A 23,023-nucleotide genomic window follows, 5' to 3' on the forward strand; every position below is an offset into this window, starting at 1 on the left:
AAGCGCTCGGGGCTAGAATTAAGCTCAGGTTTCTTTCCAGTTCCTTTCAGCGGACGTGAAGCTTCGATTCCTTCCATCCTCTTCTCGGAGAAGGCGAACTAGAAGATGAAAAGCACTCACGAAGGACGCTTTTTCTATAGCTGTCCCTAGCAGTCTGAGATGTATACGATTCTGCCGAAGGGACGCCTGATCGTTGGGGATTCCCCACGACCCCCGTAAGGCTTTCGACTTTCCTTCTCCTCTGGGCCAGGGAGCTTGGAAGAGGTCTAGGCCTGGGAGCGTCGCAGGGACGACCAGACGCCCCCTCCACTACACTGGGGTTACACTAACATCACTCGAGAAACCACATTCACTTCTCTTACCTTCCAATGCTTCCATTTTCTCTTGCATTTTTTGAAGGGAAGCTCTGAGTTCCGCTATTTCTGAGGCGGAATCAGAGGGATAAACTTGTGAACGGGCTGAAATAGAATGGGCATAATTAAGAGAAGAAGAAGAAGCTACAGAACTACTAGACATTTTCCGGCTTTTGTAAGCCGCCTTCCTCTCTATCTTTCTCTAACTTCTTCAAGTAAGAAGTCAGATTCTTCCAGTCTTGCGCACTCAATCTCTCACACTCGTTACACGTATTCTCAATTGAGCATTCAACCTTTCTACAAGCACTGCATGTAGTGTGAGGATCTACCGAAGCTTTCGGAATCCTCACCTTACAGCCTTCATTCACACACACTCTGAAGCTAACACTAGAATCAGACATATTCACGAAAATCCAAAGCGAAGTCCAAAAACCAGTCCACGATAGCGAATGCCAAACAACGATCCAAGTACGTCACCAAAAATCAATCTAAAGATGATCAAAAGCGTTGTGAAAAAAGAATTCCAGTCAGGAGGAAGTAACAACAATGTTGATACTACCGGCGACAGAGAGAATCTGATTAGAAAAACGGGATAAGTTCCTAGTCCTGCTACCCAGAGCAGGGCGGTAGATCACCTGACCTACCTGTAGCGAGTGCCGCGAAATTTGAATTTCTGTCGGGGACGACGGAGTCGATAGCTATGTATATATCTGACAGGTAAGTTGAATGTATGAAAAGAATGTTTCCCATTCGACTCATACAACTTCTGCGCAATATCCGATTCTAAATACGGTTGTGTCGTTTCTCGAAAGACTTAACCATAGCGTAGTCTTGAAGTGAATCTATACTTATCTCTTCTCACGAAGTATGTACTCTAATAAGACATGCTTTCGTAAGTATGAGTGCATTAAAATAATATGATGCTCTGCTGCATTAGAATCCTTTAATCATGTTATCTACGGTAAACAGCATTGAAAGGTTGTAATATCTTTCTTATTGAAAGCTTCCTAACAAAAGGCAGACAATATTTATTTATGACAGCTTAGGTATTCCCTCAATCCGAGGCTAAGACCACGATTGTAGGGAAGAGATACGGTTAGTTATCCCATTCCGCAGGAGAGAGAGCTGTAACCGACCGCTCACGACTGAGAACAACATGGTACTGCCGCTGGTCTCTCTCTCAATTCAAGCGAAAGCAGTCTTCAAAAGCCGACTGGTTCCTTCCCTTTCCAGAGTTGCCAGTTACTCCATTTAATAAGGAATCTTATAAAATTTTTATCGAGCTTCAGGAAGTTTTTTATATAAGCATATTAGCGAACGAGACTTCGACAAGTCTAGAAACTAAATAGGTGTCGTCTAAACAATCCTTTTAAACAATTTCTTCCTAGGAAAGTCCTAGAAGGGTACTGGTAATTCATGGAAACCTCTTCTAACACGAAGAAAATTGTTTCTATCCTACTCTCAATTCACCAATAAAGATATGCTTCTCCGATCACTTCTCGAAGACACGAAAGCATCATATAACTCATACTCTAGCGTAATAGAATACTCTAATATAGGAAATTTTGTAAGGATTTCACTTGACCATTATAGCATAAATTTCGGTATGTGAGTATGCCTTGCCATACCGTAGCCTAAGGCGATTTGTCCTAAGCTGGTAAGGTAAGCTAGAAGCTTAAAAGTCATACATATATTGCTTTATCACTCAACGAGATCCATATAATTCATTCGATAGACATAATCTAAAAATCGTTCTAATCAGAATAGATCTATATCTAAAAAATGCACCGATGGGGAATCTTATGTTGAAATACAATTTCATACCCCCATGGGATAGCGTTCTCGTCTAGTTGCGAAAAATGTTTCGATACGACAATGACTTTATCACAAATGTTATCGAATGATCTCTAATATTAGAAAGCGCTAAATCGTCGCCTGATTCGAAAGGTGGATCGATTAAAGTCATTCTCATATTGAATAATTCTACCAGAAGGCATTATACGAGGATCTTCGTCAAATTCATTCATTCGAAGTTCTCCTATCCATCATGGAACAGTAGGCATAAAAAGCGGAAAAGGGAAGAAACACTGGTTTTAGGATGCCTTTTCCAATGGCTATCCTGGCAGTCTGGGAACGCTCTACAGAACCTGCCGAGGGGACGCCTGACCGGTGGGGATTCTCTGAAACCTCCTTACGGTTTTCGACATTCCTTCTCCTCTGGGCTTGTGAGCTTGGAAGAGGTCTAGACCTGAGAGCGAGACAGAGCCGATCAGACGCACCCTCCATTGTAATGGGGGAACACTATATTCACTTCTTACGTTCTAAGAGTTCGCATTTGAACTATATCCAAAGTCTACAATTTGCAAATATGATATTGTAGATTCTGCGGAGTAAGAAGGTGATGAGGATGCAACAATACTAGTACTGTACTACTATAATGCGTTAACACAAGAGCTAATAAAGCTTCTAAAGGATAGTTACTTTTCTGACTTCCCCAACTAGGAAGAAAGATATACATTTCTCAATCAAATCTAACACTTATTTGTATTAATGAATAAATATAAGTAATTCCCTTTCATGAAAGTATAAGTAATTCACTTTCGTGAAAGTGCATGAGTGTCTACCGAAAACTTCGGTAGTTACACGTCACTAATCTTCGAAATATGATATTGTTATGATACAATAAAGTTTTATACATACTTACCTGGCAGATATATACATAGCTATTGACTCCGTCGCGCCGACAGAATTTCGAATTTCGTTCACACGCTACAGGTAGGTCAGGTGATTCACCGCGCCGCCGCTGGGAGGTCAGGAATAGGAAACCATTGCCCCGTTTTCCATCAGATTTTTTCTACACCATCTGTCTCCTGAGGGGAGGCTGGGTGGGTAATTTAATTGTATATATCTGCCAGGTAAGTATGTATAAAACTTTATTGTATCATAACAATATCATTTTTATACATTCAACTTACCTGTCAGATATATACATAGCTGATTCACACCATTGGAGGAGGGTAAAGACAGCTAATAACCGATTTAACAGAAATCACAACAATCGTTGTAGGTAATAATAACATAAAACCTTGGTTCCTACCTGTTTAGTCTGAAGACTTCATGGTTAATGCCCAGGAGTCTGCTTAGTCTCAAGAGCCTCAGCGAGATATTGATCTATTGCTAAGAGTTCTTGTAGGTCTGCCAAGGGGTTCTTATCCACTTACTTGGCCGATCCTATAAGGGCTATAGTCAAAGGGTTTCAATCACTTATATGACACGAACTTTTTTCTAAGGAGCACAATCCCGCCCATCCTGATCACCTTAACCTAACCAAATGTTGTTTCTAAGATTGCAAGAAGTCATCCCGGACTCCTTGCAAACAACCAAAAAAACTCAATCACAATATTTTACACCTAATTCTTTATGAAAAATAAATAAAAATAAACAAATATAATTTCAATTTGTACTACCTCGCTTGTAAGACCTATCCACATTCTCATACTGTCAAAAGCACCAAAAGCCGCCTGTGCGAGCCCAAGCACTCCTGTCAGCAGAAAATCCCGATACTCTCTTAAAAGGAGAGGTCCATGTACGAATTTAGACAATGTCTTTAATACTACTCCGTTTAAAAGGCACATTTCTAGTTCCTCACTAGCAAGGGCTATGGCCGCCTGTGCGACACCAAGCACTTTTACCAGTAGTAACACAAAAACCCGCCTCAAATAGTGGAGCTCTCCGTAATTAAAGACACCGTTTTTATCCAAGCCTATCCTGTAAGATAAACTCAAAGTTCCTTACCTAAACAAGGCCATGGCCGCCTGTGCAACAACTAGCCGTCAGGTAAGAAAGTTAGAGCCCATCCCACCAGTATGGTATGGAATTATTAGACTTTTAATAAAAGTTTAAGGATCGGTATGTGTCCTCAGTCCCAGCACTGTATCCGCAGACACAAAAGGACCTAGAGAGAAGCACTTGTCGTAGGTAATTTTAACATCTCTAAGATAGTGGGATGCAAATACCGAGTTGCATCTCCAATAGGTCGCATTAATAATGTCCTTCATGGACATATTCTTTTGGAATGATAATGATGTTGCCACTGCTCTTACCTCGTGAGCTTTAACTCGTAATATTTTAAAGGAATCATCTGCACAATCGCTATGAGCCTCCATAATCACACTTCTAATAAAATACGCTAGCGCATTCTTGGACATTGGTCTTTTCGTGTCCCGAACTGCGCACCATAGACTTTGTTCACATGCCTTCAATTCTTCTTTCTTTTTAAGATAGAACCTAAGAGCTCTAACTGGGCATAAGGTTCTTTCAATTTTGTCTCCCACAAAGTTTGAAAGACTTTTCACCTCAAAACTCCTTGGCCATGGTTTCGAAGGGTTCTCATTTTTTGCCAAAAACAGAGTTTGAAAAGAAACGAGATGGCTGCGTCTTTCTTAAAACCCACCCGAGAATCTAGGGCATGGATTTCACTTATTCTCTTAGCCGTCGATAAGGCTATGAGAAAAACACACTTTCTCGTCCAATCCCTGAACGAGGCATGGTCGGGAGGTTCAAATTTTTCCGATGTAAGGAATTTGAGCACAACATCCAGATTCCAACTTGGCGGAGTAGGAGGATATAGATTTTGACGTCTCGAACGATCTTATGAGATCGTGCAAATCTCTATCCTCTGCCAAGTTTAGCCCTTTAAGCCTCTATTTCTAAATACCGCTGAGAGCATACTTCGGTATCCCTTTATTGTAGATACGGACAGATTGGATTCCTCTCTCAGGAATAACAGAAAATCTGCTATATTGGTCACAGAGGTATCGGAGGAGGACAGCTTATTCTTCCTACACCATCTTCTAAACACATCCCACTTCGATTGATAGACCCGGATAGTTGACGATCTCCGGGCTCTAGCAATTGCTTTCGAAGCCTTGCTTGAAAAGCCTCTCGCTCTGACCAATCTTTCGATAGTCAAAAGGCAGTCAGAGCGAGAGCGGGGAGGTTTTGATGGAACCTCTTGAAGTGGGGTTGTTGTCTGAGAAATCTATCCTGTTTGGAAGAGATCTTGGGTAGTCTACTGTCCATTCCTGTACCTCTGTGAACCAATCTTGGATGGCCAAAACGGGGCGATGAGAGTTAATTACTCTTGTCCCTGTTGATGCTACGAACTTACTCATCACTACTCCTAGCAACTTGAATGGAGGGAAAGCGTCAAGCGTCGAGTCCCGACCACTCCAGTAGCATGGCATCCCACCGCTATCGCTCTCGGGTCTTCTACTAAGGAGCAGAAGTTCTCTATTCTCTTTGACAGGAACGTCGCAAACAAATCTATCTGCGGCCTTCCCCACAGGTTCCACAGTCTTTGGCAGACTTGCTCGTGCAGAGTCCACTCCGTGGGGAGAACTTGTTTTGTCCTGCTGAGCCTGTCCTGCTCTGATATTCCTTTCCCTTTTACAAATCTGGTCAGGAGGGTGATATTCCTCTCCTCCGTCCATGACCAACAGATCCTTCGTTATCTCGAATAGGGAAAACGAGTGCGTCCCCCCTTGTTTTTTTTATATAAAGCCAACGCCGTGGTGTTGTCTGCGTTGACTTGAATCACTTGATTTCTTACTTCTGACTCGAAGAATTTTAATGCCAGAAACACTGCATATAAGTTCTTTGGCATTTTATAATGCAATCCTCCTTTTGTTGCTTTCTTCCATTTGCCAGAGACTTCTGCCCCTAGAGTCGCTCCCCATCCCAGTCTCTGAAGCGTCTGAGAACAAGATTTTGGTTTGGGTTCCGAACCTCTAGGGACACTCCCTCGTTCTCTTGAGTGGGAGCAGCCACCACTTTAGGTGTTTCCTCACCTCTATTGTTACCGGAAAAGTGTCCGACAGATGGCCCTTCTTCCAAGTCCAAGATCTCTTTAGGAAGAATTGTAAAGGCCTTAGATGAAGTCTTCCTAGGGATACAAATTGTTCCAGGGAAGAAAGAGTCCCAGAAGACTCAGCACTCCCTGGCTGAACTCCTGTCTTTCTTCAGGAAGGATGTAACTTTCGAATCCCTTGAAGAATCCTTTCTTGGGTGGACGGAAAAAACCCGAAAAATCCCGAGAATTCATCTGAATCCCCAAATAGACTAAGTCCTGACTGGGGATCATCTGCGATTTCTCGAGATTCACGAGAAGTCCTAATTCCTTTGTCATTCTAATGTCTTCTTCAGATCCTCCAAACCATTGTTCCTGGGATTTTTGCTCTTATCAGCCAATCGTCTAGGTACAGAGAGACGCTTATGCCTTCCAGGTGTAGCCATCTGGCTACATTCCGCATCAGGTACGTAAATACCTGTGGAGCCGTGGAGAGGCTGAAGCACAAGGCCCTGAACTGGTAGACCTTCCCTTGTATCACAAACCTGAGATACTTCCTTGATGACGGGTGAATAGGAACGTGGAAATATGCATCCTGCAGGTCTAGAGAGACCATCCAGTCTCCTCTTCGCAGGGCTGAAAGTACCGAGGCAGAAGTCTCCATCGAGAACTTTTTTCTTTTCCACATATTTGTTCAGAATGCTCACGTCCAAGACTGGCCTCCATCCTCCGGATGCCTTGGAACTAAAAACAGGCGGTTGTAAAACCCCCGGAGAGGAAGGATCCTGAACCTCTTCTATTGCCTCTTTGTCCTTCATTCCTATCATCTGAAGAAGTGCTCCCTCAGAACGGGTCCTTGTACTTCGCCGACAGTTCCTTTGGGGAATTTGACAAAGGTGGTCTGTCCTGAAAAGGTATAATGTAACCTTTCCCCAAGACTGCTAGCGTCCAAGGATCGGCATTCCTTATCGCCCCAAGCCCCTACGAAGTTTAGGAGTCTGGCCCCTACAGATGTTTGGAGGACTTCGCTGCTACTTTGCTTTCTTGAAAGATCGAAAGGAGGACCTTCCTCGCTTTTCTGCTGTCTTCCTTTTCGTTGGAGGACAAGAGGTGGAACCTCTCCGAAAGGGCACTACCGGAGTACGAGTAGTCTTCCTCGCTACTGGTACTGTTGGTCTCGATTTCTTGGAGGATTGTACTAATAAATCTTGGGTTGCCTTTTCAGCAAGACTTTGAAATCTCCTTCACCAAGTGCGAAGGGAAAGGTGATCCGAGAGAGGAGCGTATAAAAGGGCTGACCTTTGTGAAGGAGAAAACCGCTTTGGTTAGAAATGAACCGAACAATGATCTCTTCTTCACTACTCCTGCTCCAAATAGAGATGACAATTCTCCCGAACCATCCTGAACCGCCTTATCCATACAGGATAAAATGCAATGCAAAACCTTCAGGTTCTAAAACACTGGTTCATTGCCTTCTTGGCCAGCACTCCAAGGGACCAATCCAAGAAAGGTTTAAAACTTCTAGTACATGGAAAAGTCCCTTGAGGTGCTGATCCAATTCTGACATGCTCCAATATGCTTTTGCTGTATTCAAGGCATGTCTTCTCGATGCTTCAACCAAGCTTGAAAAATCCGCCTCCGTGGAAGATGGAAGCATAAGTCCCATCGCTTCCTGTCCTGTACCATATTCCCCTCCTACCCCCGAGCTTACATGGAGGAGTGCAAAAAAACTGTCTTCTGAGCTTCCTTCTTCACCTTCATCCAATTATTTAAAGATTGAATAGCCTTCTTCATTGATATGGCTGGTTTCATTTTTAAATACGAAGATGATTTAGGAACCTTCGTACTGGAGAACAGAGATCTCGGGGAAGGAGGAGCTGCAGGGCTTAGAGAGTCTCCAAATTCTTGCAGGAGAAGAGAGGCTAATACTTTGTAGTTAGATACCCCCTCATTGTTCGGGGTTTCTTCCTCCGACACTTCATCCAACTCCATCATAGAAGGAGAGCGAGCTCTTTTATTAGAATCTTTGTCCGTAGACCTATTCCCTTTAGGAGAAATACTCCTAGAAGGAGAGAGACTGACAGATCTAGAAGCTCTCCCTTTCTTATCCACCAAAACATCCTGAGACATGGAGGTTGAAACCGTAACCTTCGATGTACCAGGTCGCTTCCTTGAATTGGGGTTTCTATTTGTAGGGGACTCGCTATCCGAAGACATTACATGAAAAGATCTTCTGTTACCCCTTATAACTTCTCGCTCTTGCCGCTCATCATGTTCAGCTGGCGCCTTGCGCCTGACTGGCGCTTCGCACTTGGATGAATCTTCTTGCGCGGTTGGCGCCTCGCTCCTCGCTGGCTCCTCTCGCGCGGCTGGCGCCTCGCGCTCGACTAGCGCTTCACGCCTGGTTGGCACTTCGCGGCCGTCTATCGCGTCGCGTCTGGCTGGCGCTTCGCGCCTGTATGCCTCTTCGCGGCTGCCTGGCGCTTCTCGCCTGGTTGGCACTTCTCGTCTGGCTGGCGCTACACTCCTGGATGGCGCTTCGCGCCTGATAGTCTTTTCCTGCTTGTAAGAATTCTCACGCGCGGCTGGCTCCTCGCGCCTGGCTAGCTTCTCGCGCTGGGCTGTCTCATGCGATAACGGATAGCGCCTGGTTGGCGCCTCGCGCTTACGTGGTAGTTCTTTGCGGCTGACTGGCGCTCCGCGCCTGGCTGGCGCTTGCTGTCGCGCTCGGTCTGTCGCGTTTTCACGCCTGGCTGGCGCCTCGCGCCCCGAACTCGTGGGTCTGTGAAAAATAGACCCTTCATCCGAAGAAGAATCTTCTTTTCTGGGAGGTTGATAGTAAGGGTTTTTTACTTCTTCACAGGAAGATTAACATCCTTTCTTCTTGGAGGATCTCTCGAAAGAACCCCGACTAGAGAAGCAATAGACTCTTGCATATCCTTTAATATCTTAGTCGTTTCTTCTCTCTGGTCTAAACAAGAGGAAGGAGAGCCTTCTTTCTCCATTCTCCACGACTTCACGGGAGAAGCCAAAACCTTTGCTTTCTTAATCTCTGTCGGGGAGTCCTCCGAAAAACGTTCAGGACTCGAGTTTATGCCCGATTCTTCCCAGATCCTCTTCAAGGGACGAGAACAATCCGCTGATCTCCATCCTCTTTTAGGTGAGGAATTCTCCGAAGACGAAAAACATTCACGTAGAACGCTTTTTCTAATGCGTTCTCTGGCAGTCTGTGACGTTACAGATTCTGCCGAAGAGACGTCTGACTGGTGGGGATCCTCCATAACCTCCGTAAGGCTTTTGACATTCCTTCTCCTCTGGGCTTGGGAGCTTGAAAGAGGTCTAGGCCTGGGAGCGTTGTGAAGCCAATCAGACGCCTCCTCCACTTCACTGGGGAAATTCACATCACTTTCCAGCACTACTTTGCTTACCTTCTATGGCAGCCATTTTACGCTCCATTTTCATAAGCGCAGCTTTAAGGCTTGCGATCTCCGAAGCAGAGTCCGTAGGATCTGCATTCGAAGAAGGACCTGAAATATTACAAGGAGCGTTCATAATGCTAGAGGAGGGTACAATATTACTCACCAAACCACTTGAAGATTGAGAGCTAGGCTTGGTTTTGGAAGATGACTTCCTTAACGGGTCTTTCTCTAATTTCTTTAAATAAGAAGTTAGAGACTTCCACCCTTCAGCACTCAAACTCTCACATTCATGACAAGTGTTATCCATCGAGCATTCATACTTCCTGCATATTTTACATACAGTGTGAGGATCAACCGAAGCTTTCGGCATTCTCACCTTGCACCCTTCATTCACACACATTCTCACCACACTTCCAGAATCAGACATCATGATGAAAATTCCAAGCCAAAATCCAAATAACGATCCACAAAAGCGTATGCCAGTACAACGATCCAAATACGTCACCAAAGGGTCCAAAACGATGATCAATTGTATCCAAAAACGAAATCCAGCCGGAGATACCAACAACGATGTTGCCAGTATGGCCGACAGAAAAAATCTGATGGAAAACGGGAATGGTTCCTATTCCTGCCACCCAGCGGCGGCGCGGTGGATCACCTGACCTACCTGTAGCGTGTGCGCGAAATTCGAAATTCTGTAGGCGCGACGGAGTCAATAGCTATGTATATATCTGACCGGTAAGTTGAATGTATAAAATTTTGAAGTTAATATTATAAAAAAGTTAACAAAAGCGTATGCCGAACCAAAGATCCATTACTTCCCTGTAAAAGTTAGCCCAGACGATCGATGGCGATGAAACACGAAAATCCATCAGGAGGAACTGCAAACGTTGTTTACATTCCAAGCGACAGAAAAAATATGAATTAGAAAACGGGTATGGTTCCTATTCCCGCCACCCAGCGCGGGGTAGATCACCTGACCTACCCCTGCGCGTGTGCCGCGAAATTCGAATTTCTGTCGGGGACGACGGAGTAATAGCTATGTATATATCTGACGGGTAAGTTGAATGTATAAAACCTGAAATTAAGGAGCAAGACCACTACCATTACTCATTTACTCTAAGAATGAAAGGAACAGATTGAAGTCATATGCTAAAGTCTTTCCTGATACCCCAGGTGGGGGGGGGGGTGTGTGTGTGTGGACCTAGTCACTTAAACAAACTGTTCAAGTGTTACATGTGAAACTTTGAATTCAAATTACTTGGTAATTATGTATATAAAAATGTAAATTAATTTAAAATTTATCATTTGTTGCTAAATAAATATAATTCTTTGTCTTTTGTATTGGAGACTCTCTACTTAAGCGAGAGGTCATCTCCGTAAACTAACTGAAAGTTGAAAACCCACCAGGAAATGCCCTTATCCTGGTAACAAAAGAAAGCAATGAATGCAATGACTCCTATAAACACCTACTCATCCCAGCATATGGTTAACAGAACAGTAGCACCCTGGGCCTGAGTCAAGGTTCTGAGGGTGAGAGCCCCACTCAATTAAGACGATTGGGGTACGTTATCCCAGGGAGATTGCAGAAGTCAGGAGGCAGCTATAACTTGGAATCCAGCTATATCTTGGGATAAAAATATAGCTCTACTGCCAACCCAACCCACCTTCTTAGAAGAAAGAGCAGAAGGAGTCACATCTTAGTTGCCAAGCTCTAGGACTGGGTGCTCTACATACTGAGTAGTCACCTACACCTGGTCCAGCACATACCATACTCAGAACAAGCTGCTGCTCTGCAGAGGGAGTAAGAACAGAGAATAGATAGAAACAAGTCACTTCCATCATTCAATCAAAGCCTCACACTCTTTAAATACCCTTGGCGAGATGCTTTTCCATCCATAGGGGCTAGGTGTTTACAGAACCTACTAAGCAGTCATCAAAGGTCCCTGGGGAAAAGTCTGGAAACTTGTTGGTTAATTCCCTTCATAGGGGCTAAGCGCTTACACAACCTACTAAGTAGCCTTCACAGGTCCCACAGGAAAAGTTTGCAAACTGGTAGGTTAAGTCACTTGGGTAAGATGAGGTAAATGTAGTCCATTACAAGACACCTGAAATCACCACTTGTGTACCAAAAAGCTACTCCAAAATGCCAGGAACAGATCCATATCCTGACTTAAAGTTTTTGCCAGAGCTGTAAAATTGCCAACTACCAGAAATGTCAGAAGTTTAATTGATGCAGCACAAAGCTAAAAAGAAGAAAGGAGTTCTAAATACCTATTTCTTGTGTTGCTGGGACTGGCAAGAGGTCCCAACACTCCTCAAGTAAGGAGTCAGATCTACTTGCTCAAGTAAGGAGTCAGATCTACTTGCTAGCATACATAGCTAACACTGGGCATAGATGCCTCTCATCCAGACAAGAGTGGTGGACATATTAGTAAGAAATACAAAGATAAATGAGGATAAGAGAGTTGCAACAATTTGTAAGTGTGGAAGAGTTCAAAGGAAAGCTAGACAAAATCATTAAAACACTGTGAATGAATTGTAAATCCTGCTCCTTGTAACAAGAGCTTGTGTCCTCCACAACCTGATAAGCAATTCCAATCCCCAAATACCAGAAAAGAAAGCAATGATACCATTCACGGATGACAGTCCTATGAGTGTGGTCTAAGTCTAACGCCTGACTCATAAGGTCAACAAAGCACAAAAAGGCTACGAAGGACAAAGTCACACCCTTCTCTGGAAGCCAAAGCCCTGAGCTGACAAGACTGATTCAAACTCCTAGCTGGCATAGATAGCTCAGCCAAATCTTGAGAGATCTATCAGCCTTTTATCGTGATACTGAGAAGGCCTTGGTTAAATGAAGGTAGTCAAGGAGACCCATGATCAATTGAATGGAGCTCTGATCGGAATGATATTCCTTTGTGTTCTCACCAAAAATAGTCCACTTTTCCTGAAAAGGGGTGGACCAAAGAGACCCTCTCTGGGAGACTGCCAAGAGCCATCAGATCAGAAAAAAAACTCAGCATGGGATCTGAGAGGGTGCCTAAGCCCTGGAGTGATCAACACAATTGACCAACCACTAGGGAGAGCTCAGCAGCACACCTAGGGAAAAAGTAGGAAAAAGACAGAGAAGGCAGTCCAAGATAAAGCAGCGGAAAAGATCCAGCATTACTTGGGCAGAGTGATCACCTTCAAAACTGTCAAACATTTTTTAGCCGTCCTCTGCTATGTACTATCAAACCTATTCAGTGCAACAGGGGCCAGGCAGCCAGCTATTTGCAGGACTCACCAGAGAACAACAACACTGGTTACACGAACAGCAAAGACATTGGCCTAAAAAGCAACCAAACATCCCCTTTCCTCCTCCACACCTTTTGTTGTTCACTTGTTCAAACCTATACTGAACAAAAAACACAAACATCGCACATACAATAAAAAAAAAAAAAAAAAAATTGGTACGCAAAAGCACAACATGATGTTTTAACTCACCTGCAGCAGACAGAAATAGAGCCAACTTACAGCAAATGAAAGGGTATCCTGCCAATCTCATATTAACCACCTTGTTAACAAGTTTCAAAAACCGTTTCCCACTCTCATTAAAAAATACTCCTACATAAAAGCCAATAGTTTGTAGGAAGGTAGATCTAAGTAGTGGGTTCGTGGCCAATATTTCTTTGGAAATTAAAGTTTCCTAAAAATTGGGTTATAATTATGTTATTGTTAGTATACAATAAGGTTTTGTACATACTTACCTGGCAGATATATACTTAGCTTTACGTCTCTGACGTCACGACAGAATTCAAAAACTCGCGGCACAAGCGACAGGTAAGGTCAGGTGATCTACCTTACCCCGCCGCTGGGTGGCGGCTGTAAGAACCAATCTCCCTTTCCAGCCAAGAAATTTTTCCTTCCACCGGTCTCCTGAGGGGAGGCAGGGCGGGCCATCAATCGTATATACTTGCCAGGTAAGTATGTACAAAAACCTTATTGTATACTAACAATAACATTTTTGTACATGAACTTTCCTGTCAGATATATACTTAGCTGATTGACACCCTTGGTGGAGGGAAAGAGACAGCAATATAAATATGGAAAAAAGGGGAAAACAACACTAGTTGTAGGATGTAACTACCACCTTGGTTCTTACCTGTTTAGGCAGAAGACTTCGTAGTTACTGTCTATGAGTCTGCGTTGCCTTAAGAGCTTCAACGAGGGCGTGACCTACAGCTGACAGACTCTTTGGGTCTATCAAAGGGATTTGGTTATCCGCTTACTTGATAGAATCCGAGCAGGATCTGTCAACGGGGAATCGCCCACTTATATGACAGAACCTAACCACTATCATTGCAAGGAGCTCAAACATAAACCGATCACCTAACCAATCTAATCATTGTTAGACTACGAAATGAAAAACATGCCTACCCGCATGTTCTTTGTTTCAAACAACCAAAAAAACTTACAACCTAACAAGGGGAAAAAAATATACTACTAAGGATATGTCTCAGCTCCCTGCCCCAGCACCGAATCCGCCGATACGTACGGACCTAACCCGAAGCACTTTTCATACGTAATTTTGACGTCTCTCAGATAGTGGTTTGCAAAGACTGAGTTGCAACGCCAGAATGTTGCCTTCATAATATTACTCAGGGATATGTTTTTGTTAAAAGTCAATGACGTGGCAATAGCTCTTACCTCATGAGCTTTGACCTTAAGAACCTTGAATTGACTTTCATCACATATCGCATGCGCCTCTTTCACCAGGCTTCTGATAAAGAAAGAAAGCGCATTCTTCGAAAGTCCTCCTTGAATCTCTTACAGAGCACCAAAGGTGACATCATTGCCCCTAAGTTTTTTCTTTCTCTGTAGATAGAATTTCAAACTTCTTACTGGCAAAGCGACCTATCTGCTTCCTCGCCTACTAATGCAGACAAGCCTTGTACTGCAAAGCTCCTAGGCAAGGATTTGAGGGGTTCTCGTTCTTGCTAAGAACGAAGGAAGGAACGAACAGATAGCTGCATCTCCTCTGAATCCCACATTTCCTTCTAGTGCATGGAGTTCACTAACCCTCTTTGCGGAAGCCAATGCCATGAGAAAATTGTCTTCTTCGTGAGGTCTCTAAACGAGGCAGACTGACAGGCGGTTCGAACTTATTGGACCTCAGGTAACGTAGCACTACATCCAGATTCCAACTCGGAACCCCTGGAGAAACCTTCTTGGATGTTTCAAACGATCTTATTAGATCATGAAGGTCCTTATCTTCTGAAATGTTTAAGTTTCTGTGCCTAAACACTGCAGATAGCATGCTACGATAGCCTTTAATGGTGATACCGCCAATCCACTTTCTTCCCTAAGGAAAAGTAAGGAAGTCTGCATATTTGGTCTCCCACAGAGGTACTGGAAGAGGAAAAGTGATGGTTCCTACACCATCGCCGAAAGACGTCCCACTTCGATTGGTAGACTCTAAGGGTAGAAGGCCTTCTTGCTGCTGCGATAGCCGTTGCAACTCTTGCAGAAAAGCCTCTCGTTCTGACCAAACTTTTGACAGTCTGAAGCCAGTCAGATCTAGAGCGGGGAGGTTTTTGTGATACCTCTCGAAGTGGGGTTGTCTGAGCAGGATCGATCCTCTGTGGTAATGTTCTCGGAAGATCTACTAACCATTCCAGTACCTCTGTGAACCATACTTGGTGCGGGCCAGAAACGGGGCTACCAGCGTCATCCTTGCTGCCTCCGATTCTGCAAAATTTTCTTTAGAGTCTCTCCCAGTATCTTGAATGGAGGAAAAAGCATACATGTCTAGACCCTTCCAATCTAGTAGAAACGCGTCATCGGACACTGCCCTCGGGTCCGATATCGGAGAGCAGTAGTTGGCTATCCTCGCATTCTTGGCTGTGGCGAAGAGGTCTATAGAGGCTTGCCCAAAGCTTCCACAGGTCCTGGCAAACATCTTCGTTGAAGAGTCCACTCTGCAGGCAGGACTTGATCTTTCCTGCTTAGGAGGTCTGCTCTGACGTTCTTTTCTCCCTGTACGAACCTGGTAAGGAGACAAATCTTCCTTTGCTCTGCCCAAAGCAGAAGTTCTTTTGCTGTCTCGTACAGGGAGAGAAAGAGTGAGTCCCCCCCTGCTTCCTGATGTAAGCCAGGGCCGTGGTGTTGTCGAGTTGATCTGAACTGTTGAAGCAGGACGTGGGGCTCGAAAGCTTTCAAAGCTAGCCAAACCGCCATCAGATCCTTCTTGTTGATGGTGCCAGGTCACCTGTTCCTTGTTCCAGGTGCCTGCCACTTCTCTTGAGGCCGAGGCGTCGCTCCCCAACCTGTTTCCGAGGCGTCGGAATACACTTGGTTGGGTTCGGAATGTGAAGGGACATCCCTTCTGCAAACCTGAGAGGGTTGGCCCACCAAAGAGAGGTCCTTCTTGATTTCCCTTGAGATCTCGAAGGAGAACTCTAGGTTTTGCGAACGACACCTCCAGTTTCGATGTAGAAAGAACTGGAGAGGTCTGAGGTCAACCTTCCTAGAGAAAGGAATTGCTACCAACGAGGAGAGTTGTCCCCAACAAACTCATCCACTCCCTCGCTGTGCATACTTCTTTCTCTAGGAAGGCTTTGACTTTCTCTGACCCTCGGGCTATCCGTTCTGGAGACGGAAAAGCCCGAAAAATCCAGAGAAGCCATCCGAATCCCCAGATAGATACGATCTTGACTGGGGATCAACTGAGACTTTTGAAAGTTCACAAAAGTCCCAGAGAACTTGCCATGAAAAGGGTCTTTTGTAGGTCCTCCAAACATCTTTCCTGCGACTTGGCTCTGATCAGCCAGTCGTCCAAGTAAAGGGACACTCTGACTCCCTCCAAATGTAGCCATCTTGCTACATTTTTCATTAGGCTGTAAAGACCTGAGGGGCTGTTGAAAGGCCGAAGCACAGAGCCCTGAACTGGATATCCTTCCTCCCATCATGAACCTGAGGTATTTCCTTGACGAAGGATGGATAGGCACTGGAAGTAAGCGTCCTGAAGATCTAGGGACACCATCCAGTCCCCTGCCGAAGGGCCGCCAACACTGAGGATGTCGTCTCCATGGCGAACTTCCTCTTTTCTACAAAGAAATTCAGGGCGCTTACATCCAGAACCGGTCTCCATCCTCCTGAGGCTTTTGGAACTAGAAAAAGGCGGTTGTTAGTTTAAAAAGCCCGCTTGAGCAAAGGGTCGACTCACTAGCGTCTATTAGCCTCTTTATCGAACATTTGTTCCACTGCTTGTGTTAAAGCAAGGCTCATGATGGGGATCCCTGTACCTGGCCACCAACTCCCTCGGAGTCGTCAACGGTGGTCTTTCCGTAAAAGGAATCAGATATCCTTTCCTTATAATCGAGAGGGACCAGTTGTCCGCTCCTCTCTTTGCCCAGGCTTCCGAGAATCTTAGAAGTCTGGCACCTACTGGTGTTTGGAGGACTACTTCCTACTTCTTAGCTCTGACAGAGCGTGAGAAGGATCTACCTCTCTTGAAAGGTCTATTACCTCTCGAGGTAGAGGCTCTAGAAGGGGGGGCCCCCTCGAAAGGGCTCCTGTCTAGCTGGAGTCTCCTTCTTCGTCTTCCGTCCGGAAGGAGGTCCTAGGCTTCCGTGCTGATGCGCGAGCATGTCCTGAGTCGCCTTCGCAGAGATAGATCCTGAGATGTCCTGGATTATCTTCTTCGGAAATAGCGAGGCGAGAGAGCTGCGAATACAGGAGAGAGGCTCTTTGGGCATGCGAAACAGACTTAGTCAGAAAAGAGCAGAAGACTGATCTCTTCTTAAGGATCCCTGCTCCAAATAGGGAGGCTATTTCACTCGATCCATCTCTAACTGCTTTGTCAATGCACGTTAGAACACTGTTGAGATCTTCTGGCGAAATAGCATCCGGGTTCTGAGTCTTCTTAGCCAAGACCCCAAAGACCAGTCAAGGAAGTTGAAGACTTCCAAGACTCTAAACATTCCCTTCAGCAGGTGTCAAGCTCGTTCATAGCCCAGGTAGTCTTAGCAGACAAAAGAGCCGAGCGTCGTGCTGCATCTACCAGAGAAGAGAAGTCCGCATCCGCCGATGAAGGAAGACCCAGACCTAGGGGTTCTCCAGACTCGTACCAAAATCCAAGTCTGCCCGTAAGCTTGGAAGGAGGAAAGAAAACACAGTTTCCCTTTCTCTTCCTTTAGAAAGCAGCCAATCACCAAAACCTCTCAAAGCCTTCTTCATTGAGATGGTTGGCTTCATCCTCACACAAGAGGAAACTTTCGTCTTCTTCGAAGTAGAGAATAAAGAGAGAGGAGACGGAGGAGCGACGGGAGTAAGGGAGTCTCCAAACTCTTGAAGAAGTAGATCTGTAAGGATCTTATAGGACGAAACTGACGAGTCCTTCACCAAATCCTCTCTGAAGGTTCAACTTCATCCACTGAAGAACCCTCCGCTTCTTTACGAGGGCAGTTAGCCTTCTCTAAAGAAATGCGCCTGTCCAGAGAGTGTCTAGTAGCAGACTGGCGCCTATCAGGGGAAGCCAAAGTTTTCTGGAGAGCTCCTCACGAATGAGTCCTTCCTACTCTGATGAGTGCGTGCTCTTTGCTCCTTAATCCTACTCCTAGAATTCCGGGCTTCCAAAGGGGAGCGCCTGCTAGGAGAGGAGAGCCTACTATGCTCAAGGCGCTTCTCAGGATCCATGCGCCTGTTCAAAGGAGAGCGGCTGCCAGGCGAGCTGCGCCTACCATGAGGCGAACGCCTACTAGGCTCTTGGAGCCTACTTACGGGAGAGCGAAGCCCTGGAGAAGGTCGCCCTACTAGGAGACCGGCGTTTGGACCATGCTCCACAAACTTCGCTCCCAACTTGTGTCTCTTCAAAAGGTCGTCTCCCAGAAGAGACATATCTTTCAGGCTCTACACGCCTGTCCTGAACCGAGCGGCTAAAAGGAGAGCTGCGCCTATCAGGAGAAAAGCGCCTATCCTCCCGCACCACGATTGGGAGCGGGGAGAGCTGATAAAGGAGAGAGAACCGACTCTGACTGAGACGGTAACACAGGCGAAGGAATCCTAGACTTCTTGACAGGGAGAGAGACGTCTTCCTGACGCGTTCCTCTGCCAAGGAGCCCGCCAGCGCGAAATAAATCTGCGCTTGCAGTCCAGCAAGAATTCGAGCTGGAGATCTTGCAAATCCTCCACCGGAGAAGAGGCTCGAAGCCTACTATGAGGCGAGAACTCCTGCTCCCTCCTGGGTTTCTTGATCTCTACTTCCGGCTCTTCTGGAAAAACTTCCAGGCTGGAAGGAAAGGAGCCAGGCGCCTTCCAGGCTCTCGTTCAGCGGTCGCGAAGAATCCGAGGCGCTCCATCCTCTTCTAGGCGAAGGTGAGGAAGACGAAGAGAAGCAATTGGCGGAATACTCCTTCTTCGCGCGAACAAGGCAGCCTGGGTACGAGCATCAGGATCTACCGAGGGGACGCCTGATCGGTGGAGTTCTCCCTAACCTTCCTGCGGCTTTTGACTTTCCTCCTCCACTGGGACTGGGAGTCTGGAAGAGGTCTAGGCCTGGAAGCATTAAGGAGCCGATCAGACGCACCCTCCACTGCACTGGGGTCACTGCACAATTCACCTTCACTACTCTTACCTTGCAACGAACGAATCTTCTTTTCCATGCTAAGGATCGTGGCTCTCATGGTTGCCACTTCCGTAGTCGTATCCTTAGGTTCGATGCAGGGCGCAGGAGCTGAAACTGGAGAAGGTTCTAATGCTACAACAGGATTTTCTTCTACCTCGCTAATACGAGACTTACTAGAACTCCTAGACGAAGCCTTTCTCACCCTGTCTTTCTCTAACTTCCTCAAGTAGGAAGAAAGAGCCTTCCATTCACCCTCATCCAACTTCTCACACTCATTACACGGGTTAACGAAAGAACATTCTTTCCCTCTACATTTAAAGCAAACTGTGTGAGGATCCACCGTAGCTTTCGGTAGTCTCACCTTGCATTCATCCATAGAGCACACTCTAAACATAGAAGATTTCTTAACCTCTAACTCAGACATCTCGAAATCAAAGAAAAATCCAAATCAATATCCAAAAACAATCCACAAATGCGTATGCCAAGCCAACAAGATCAGGTACTTCACCGAAAGTCAGTCCAAATAAATCCACGGCAACGAGAAATGAATAAAGCTGTCAGGAGGTAACAACCACAGGTGTAGTCGTCACCTGCGACAGAAAAATTCTGACTGGAAAGGGAGATTGGTTCTTACAGCCGCCACCCAGCGGCGGGTAAGGTAGATCACCTGACCTACCTGTCACGTGTGCCGCGAGTTTTGAATTCTGTCGTGACGTCAGAGACGTAAAGCTAAGTATATATCTGACAGGAAAGTTCATGTACGAAAAGAGGTAGCTTGTTATATAATACGTATTGGTAAGGGAAGGTTAAGCTGATATGGATCCTAAAAACACTACCTATTATACCATATATTGTACATTATATTTTACTGCTGCCATTCTGCTAGGAATTTGCATCCTTGATAGGTTAAAGATTGGATTTAGATGCATCCAGGTATTTCACAGGTAATTCTAAAAAGTAATTCCGCACGGACTGCAAGGAACGTAACCGTGAATACGACATCCACTAGGGATTTGGGCGTCCAATGTATTTCACCGTACTTATTTAGTACTGGCCCCTGGGGGTTAATTACAGTCGTCCAAATAAATATTACTTAAAATTCTTGTTCAGGAGGTAGAACTGCGTAGAAAAGCCCCAACTGCCATAGTCTAGGCCACCGCATAAGAGTAATAATCTCCACCGCGGAAGAGTAATATAGATCTACCAGTTCTTATTGCAATAAATGTTAATATTGCTTAAATTATAATCAACAGCTATTGGAAAAACCCGGACAATACAGACTTGAATTTTAAACAATTTGTAAAACTTGACCTGGAAATCACAAAAATAAGCATTTACACCTACAGTAAGATTAACCAATAAAAATTGCATGGTCTTACATAAAAGTAGTAAAGTACCTAGGATGTCAGAAAACTGTAATTACCTATAAGGTAAAACTGAGGACTAGGCCTACTACCACATCCCCTCCTGTTCAGTAATTATCAATTTATGTGCAAAATGAGCTGTGTGATTAGTATACCGGCTCCTTGTAATGAACGTAAAAACATTAACAAAAGAATATAAATATCTAATACCCATCAGACAGAGTCCTAAAAAGAGAGAAAACATAAACAAAAGGTGGTAAATACCTACTATTACGGTTGCCAACTAGCGGGTACCTGGTAGCTGTACCACTCTCATTTTACCAAATATTGGAGTACCTAGTATTTCTTTAACCATATTGGGTTACAGGTACTAGGTAGTAGGTATTTGACATAAATTAATATAAACTAAGCTACAACTGCACTTTGTATAGCTACTGTATTAGATTATGTAAACTAGGTAACAACTGTAAATGCAGAGACGCACAAAGCTAGGTAGTCAATTAAACTTAGCTACATGACTTGGTTAGCCTCTCGGGAGACTACCTATTAAAGACCATACTATAGGTAGGCTAGCTAAATACTCATCTAGCCTACCCTATGGGCTACAAGCCAGGGACTAAACAAGGGCATTAGGTAGCTACTATAGTACTCCTACTAGGTAGTATGTCTGAAGGCTTTCTACTAGTATAGTAGTAGACCTCTCCTATTTCATAAAGTAAGCCTTGGTACCGGTAGGTTATGAGGTTTCCTAATGATTAGGTAGGCAGTACACCATTACCTAACTCTACTTTGGTATGACACCTGTTGAGTTGCGAGCAGCATACTACCTAGGTAGTAGCCTAACTATACTAAGTACTAGCCTAAACATCCCAACCTAGTAGCGCAAGGAACACATACCAGTCAGAAATCTTAGATTTGCCTAATATTTCAGCTTCCCCTATCTAGCCTACTACCTAGGTAGTAGGTACCTATGGTAGGTCACACTGGATACGGTGTCATAGAGCTGTCAGTCTAGTATAAAAGAAAAAATAAAAAAAAAGTCTGGGTAGTAGCGGACCACAGACCTTACCACGGGCCTTCATCCTTTCGATACATGTTACCTACACTCGAAGTAAAAAAAATCACGCAATAGGCTGGCTACCTAAGTAACTCGCCCTAAGTAGCCTATAGGTAATCTCTACCTACATGAAACTTTTCTCAGCCAAAGTCTGTGGAACAAACAAAATAAGGACCATGATGAAATGGTCTAATCTTGAATTGAAAAACAAATAATGGATGTACCTAAGTATTAAGTACTTAAGTAGGTAGGATGACTCAAAATTCACTTATAGTAGTAACCTAGTAGCGAGAAAGTTTCAAGTATTTAGTACTAGGCTAGGTACTACTAGGTATATTCGCCTTACCTACAATCAAAGACGAACTGGTGTCAAATATTGTCATCACGAAATCTCCAGAGGAAAATATTTTGCGTTCAGGCACAACTGTCTTGGTTAATAGTTTAGTTTATCGAGGGAGGTCGCAGTTGCAAACTTCCGATACGGTTCCTTCTTCCAACCGAACTTGATTTGATCTTGTACGTCGTAGGCAGGACCAGCTGAGCGCGGATAATTCTTTCTTGATAAGTTTGACTCATCTCTCTCGTGGTCTCGCATAAAAACAACTCGGGAAAGTAACATAACATTGCTCATTTATTATAACCATATGATCACTTTCATCTCATCACAACTACTCATATGGGTTGCCAATTAGCAGGGGGACGGACTTGTCGAGTTGTCGTACAAAGCCAGGTTTGAGTCCGTTTGACTGAGCTGCTGATCTACGGCCTCAAGGCCGCCCCCTCAACCAGGCAGCCAGGGACGAGTCTGGGAGGTATATACGTATAGCACTGAGTCTGACTGGTTGTGTTTATATCCTATCAGTAGAAATTTTCTTGTAGTAATCTCATGTGATGCCAGGAATGCAGTAATTGGTTGATATTTACTCACGTCTGACCAGCATCAGCCATCAGCGAATGTTAGATAACTTGTTACTTTTAATGGTAATCATAAGTTAGCGAAGTGTGATCCAGCTTGTGAAGTTTTATTTAAGTTAATAATACTGGTACGAAGGCTTATTCGATCTAATAGTTTATGAGAAACTAGTCTACGCTTGGGTATGTTCCCATCTACTCACTGTAAATAGCTGGGTTACGTAATGTCTTTGACTTCATTAGTACTTGGATTTTGAGTTGTGACGTCTCCTTTCTAGAAGTTTATGGGTGCAGTGAATGGGCAGATTTGGAGTTTTTATTGCTATTGGAGTGACCGCCGCATTCATTATTCCTTTTTTACTTCATTGTATAATTTAATAAAGTGTAACGCAAATATGAGTGAGGTTGGATGAATTAGAAATCTGTATTTAAACTAGAATAATAGAGTTCGAGGGATATA

At 44.5% G+C, this 23,023-nt stretch overlaps 1 protein-coding gene across 4 annotated transcripts in view; it reads right to left on the reverse strand.

Annotated features, from left to right (window-relative positions):
• LOC135197836 (uncharacterized) overlaps positions 1 to 22,681 on the reverse strand; it is a 201,243-nt gene extending 178,562 nt beyond the window's left edge. The window contains exon 1 of one of the 4 annotated variants that reach the window (XM_064224995.1): positions 21,998 to 22,674. In XM_064224995.1, the coding sequence (XP_064081065.1) occupies positions 21,998 to 22,034 (37 nt within the window). In that variant the 5' untranslated portion in view covers positions 22,035 to 22,674. Of the gene's footprint in view, positions 1 to 21,997 lie in introns of all 4 variants that reach the window. The other 3 variants (XM_064224993.1, XM_064224990.1, XM_064224994.1) reach the window with 3 other exon arrangements.
• Between the last annotated feature and the right edge of the window lie 342 nt (positions 22,682 to 23,023).

This window comes from Macrobrachium nipponense, chromosome 21, assembly GCF_015104395.2.
Source record: "Macrobrachium nipponense isolate FS-2020 chromosome 21, ASM1510439v2, whole genome shotgun sequence".
NCBI classification, from domain to species: Eukaryota; Metazoa; Arthropoda; class Malacostraca; order Decapoda; family Palaemonidae; genus Macrobrachium; species Macrobrachium nipponense.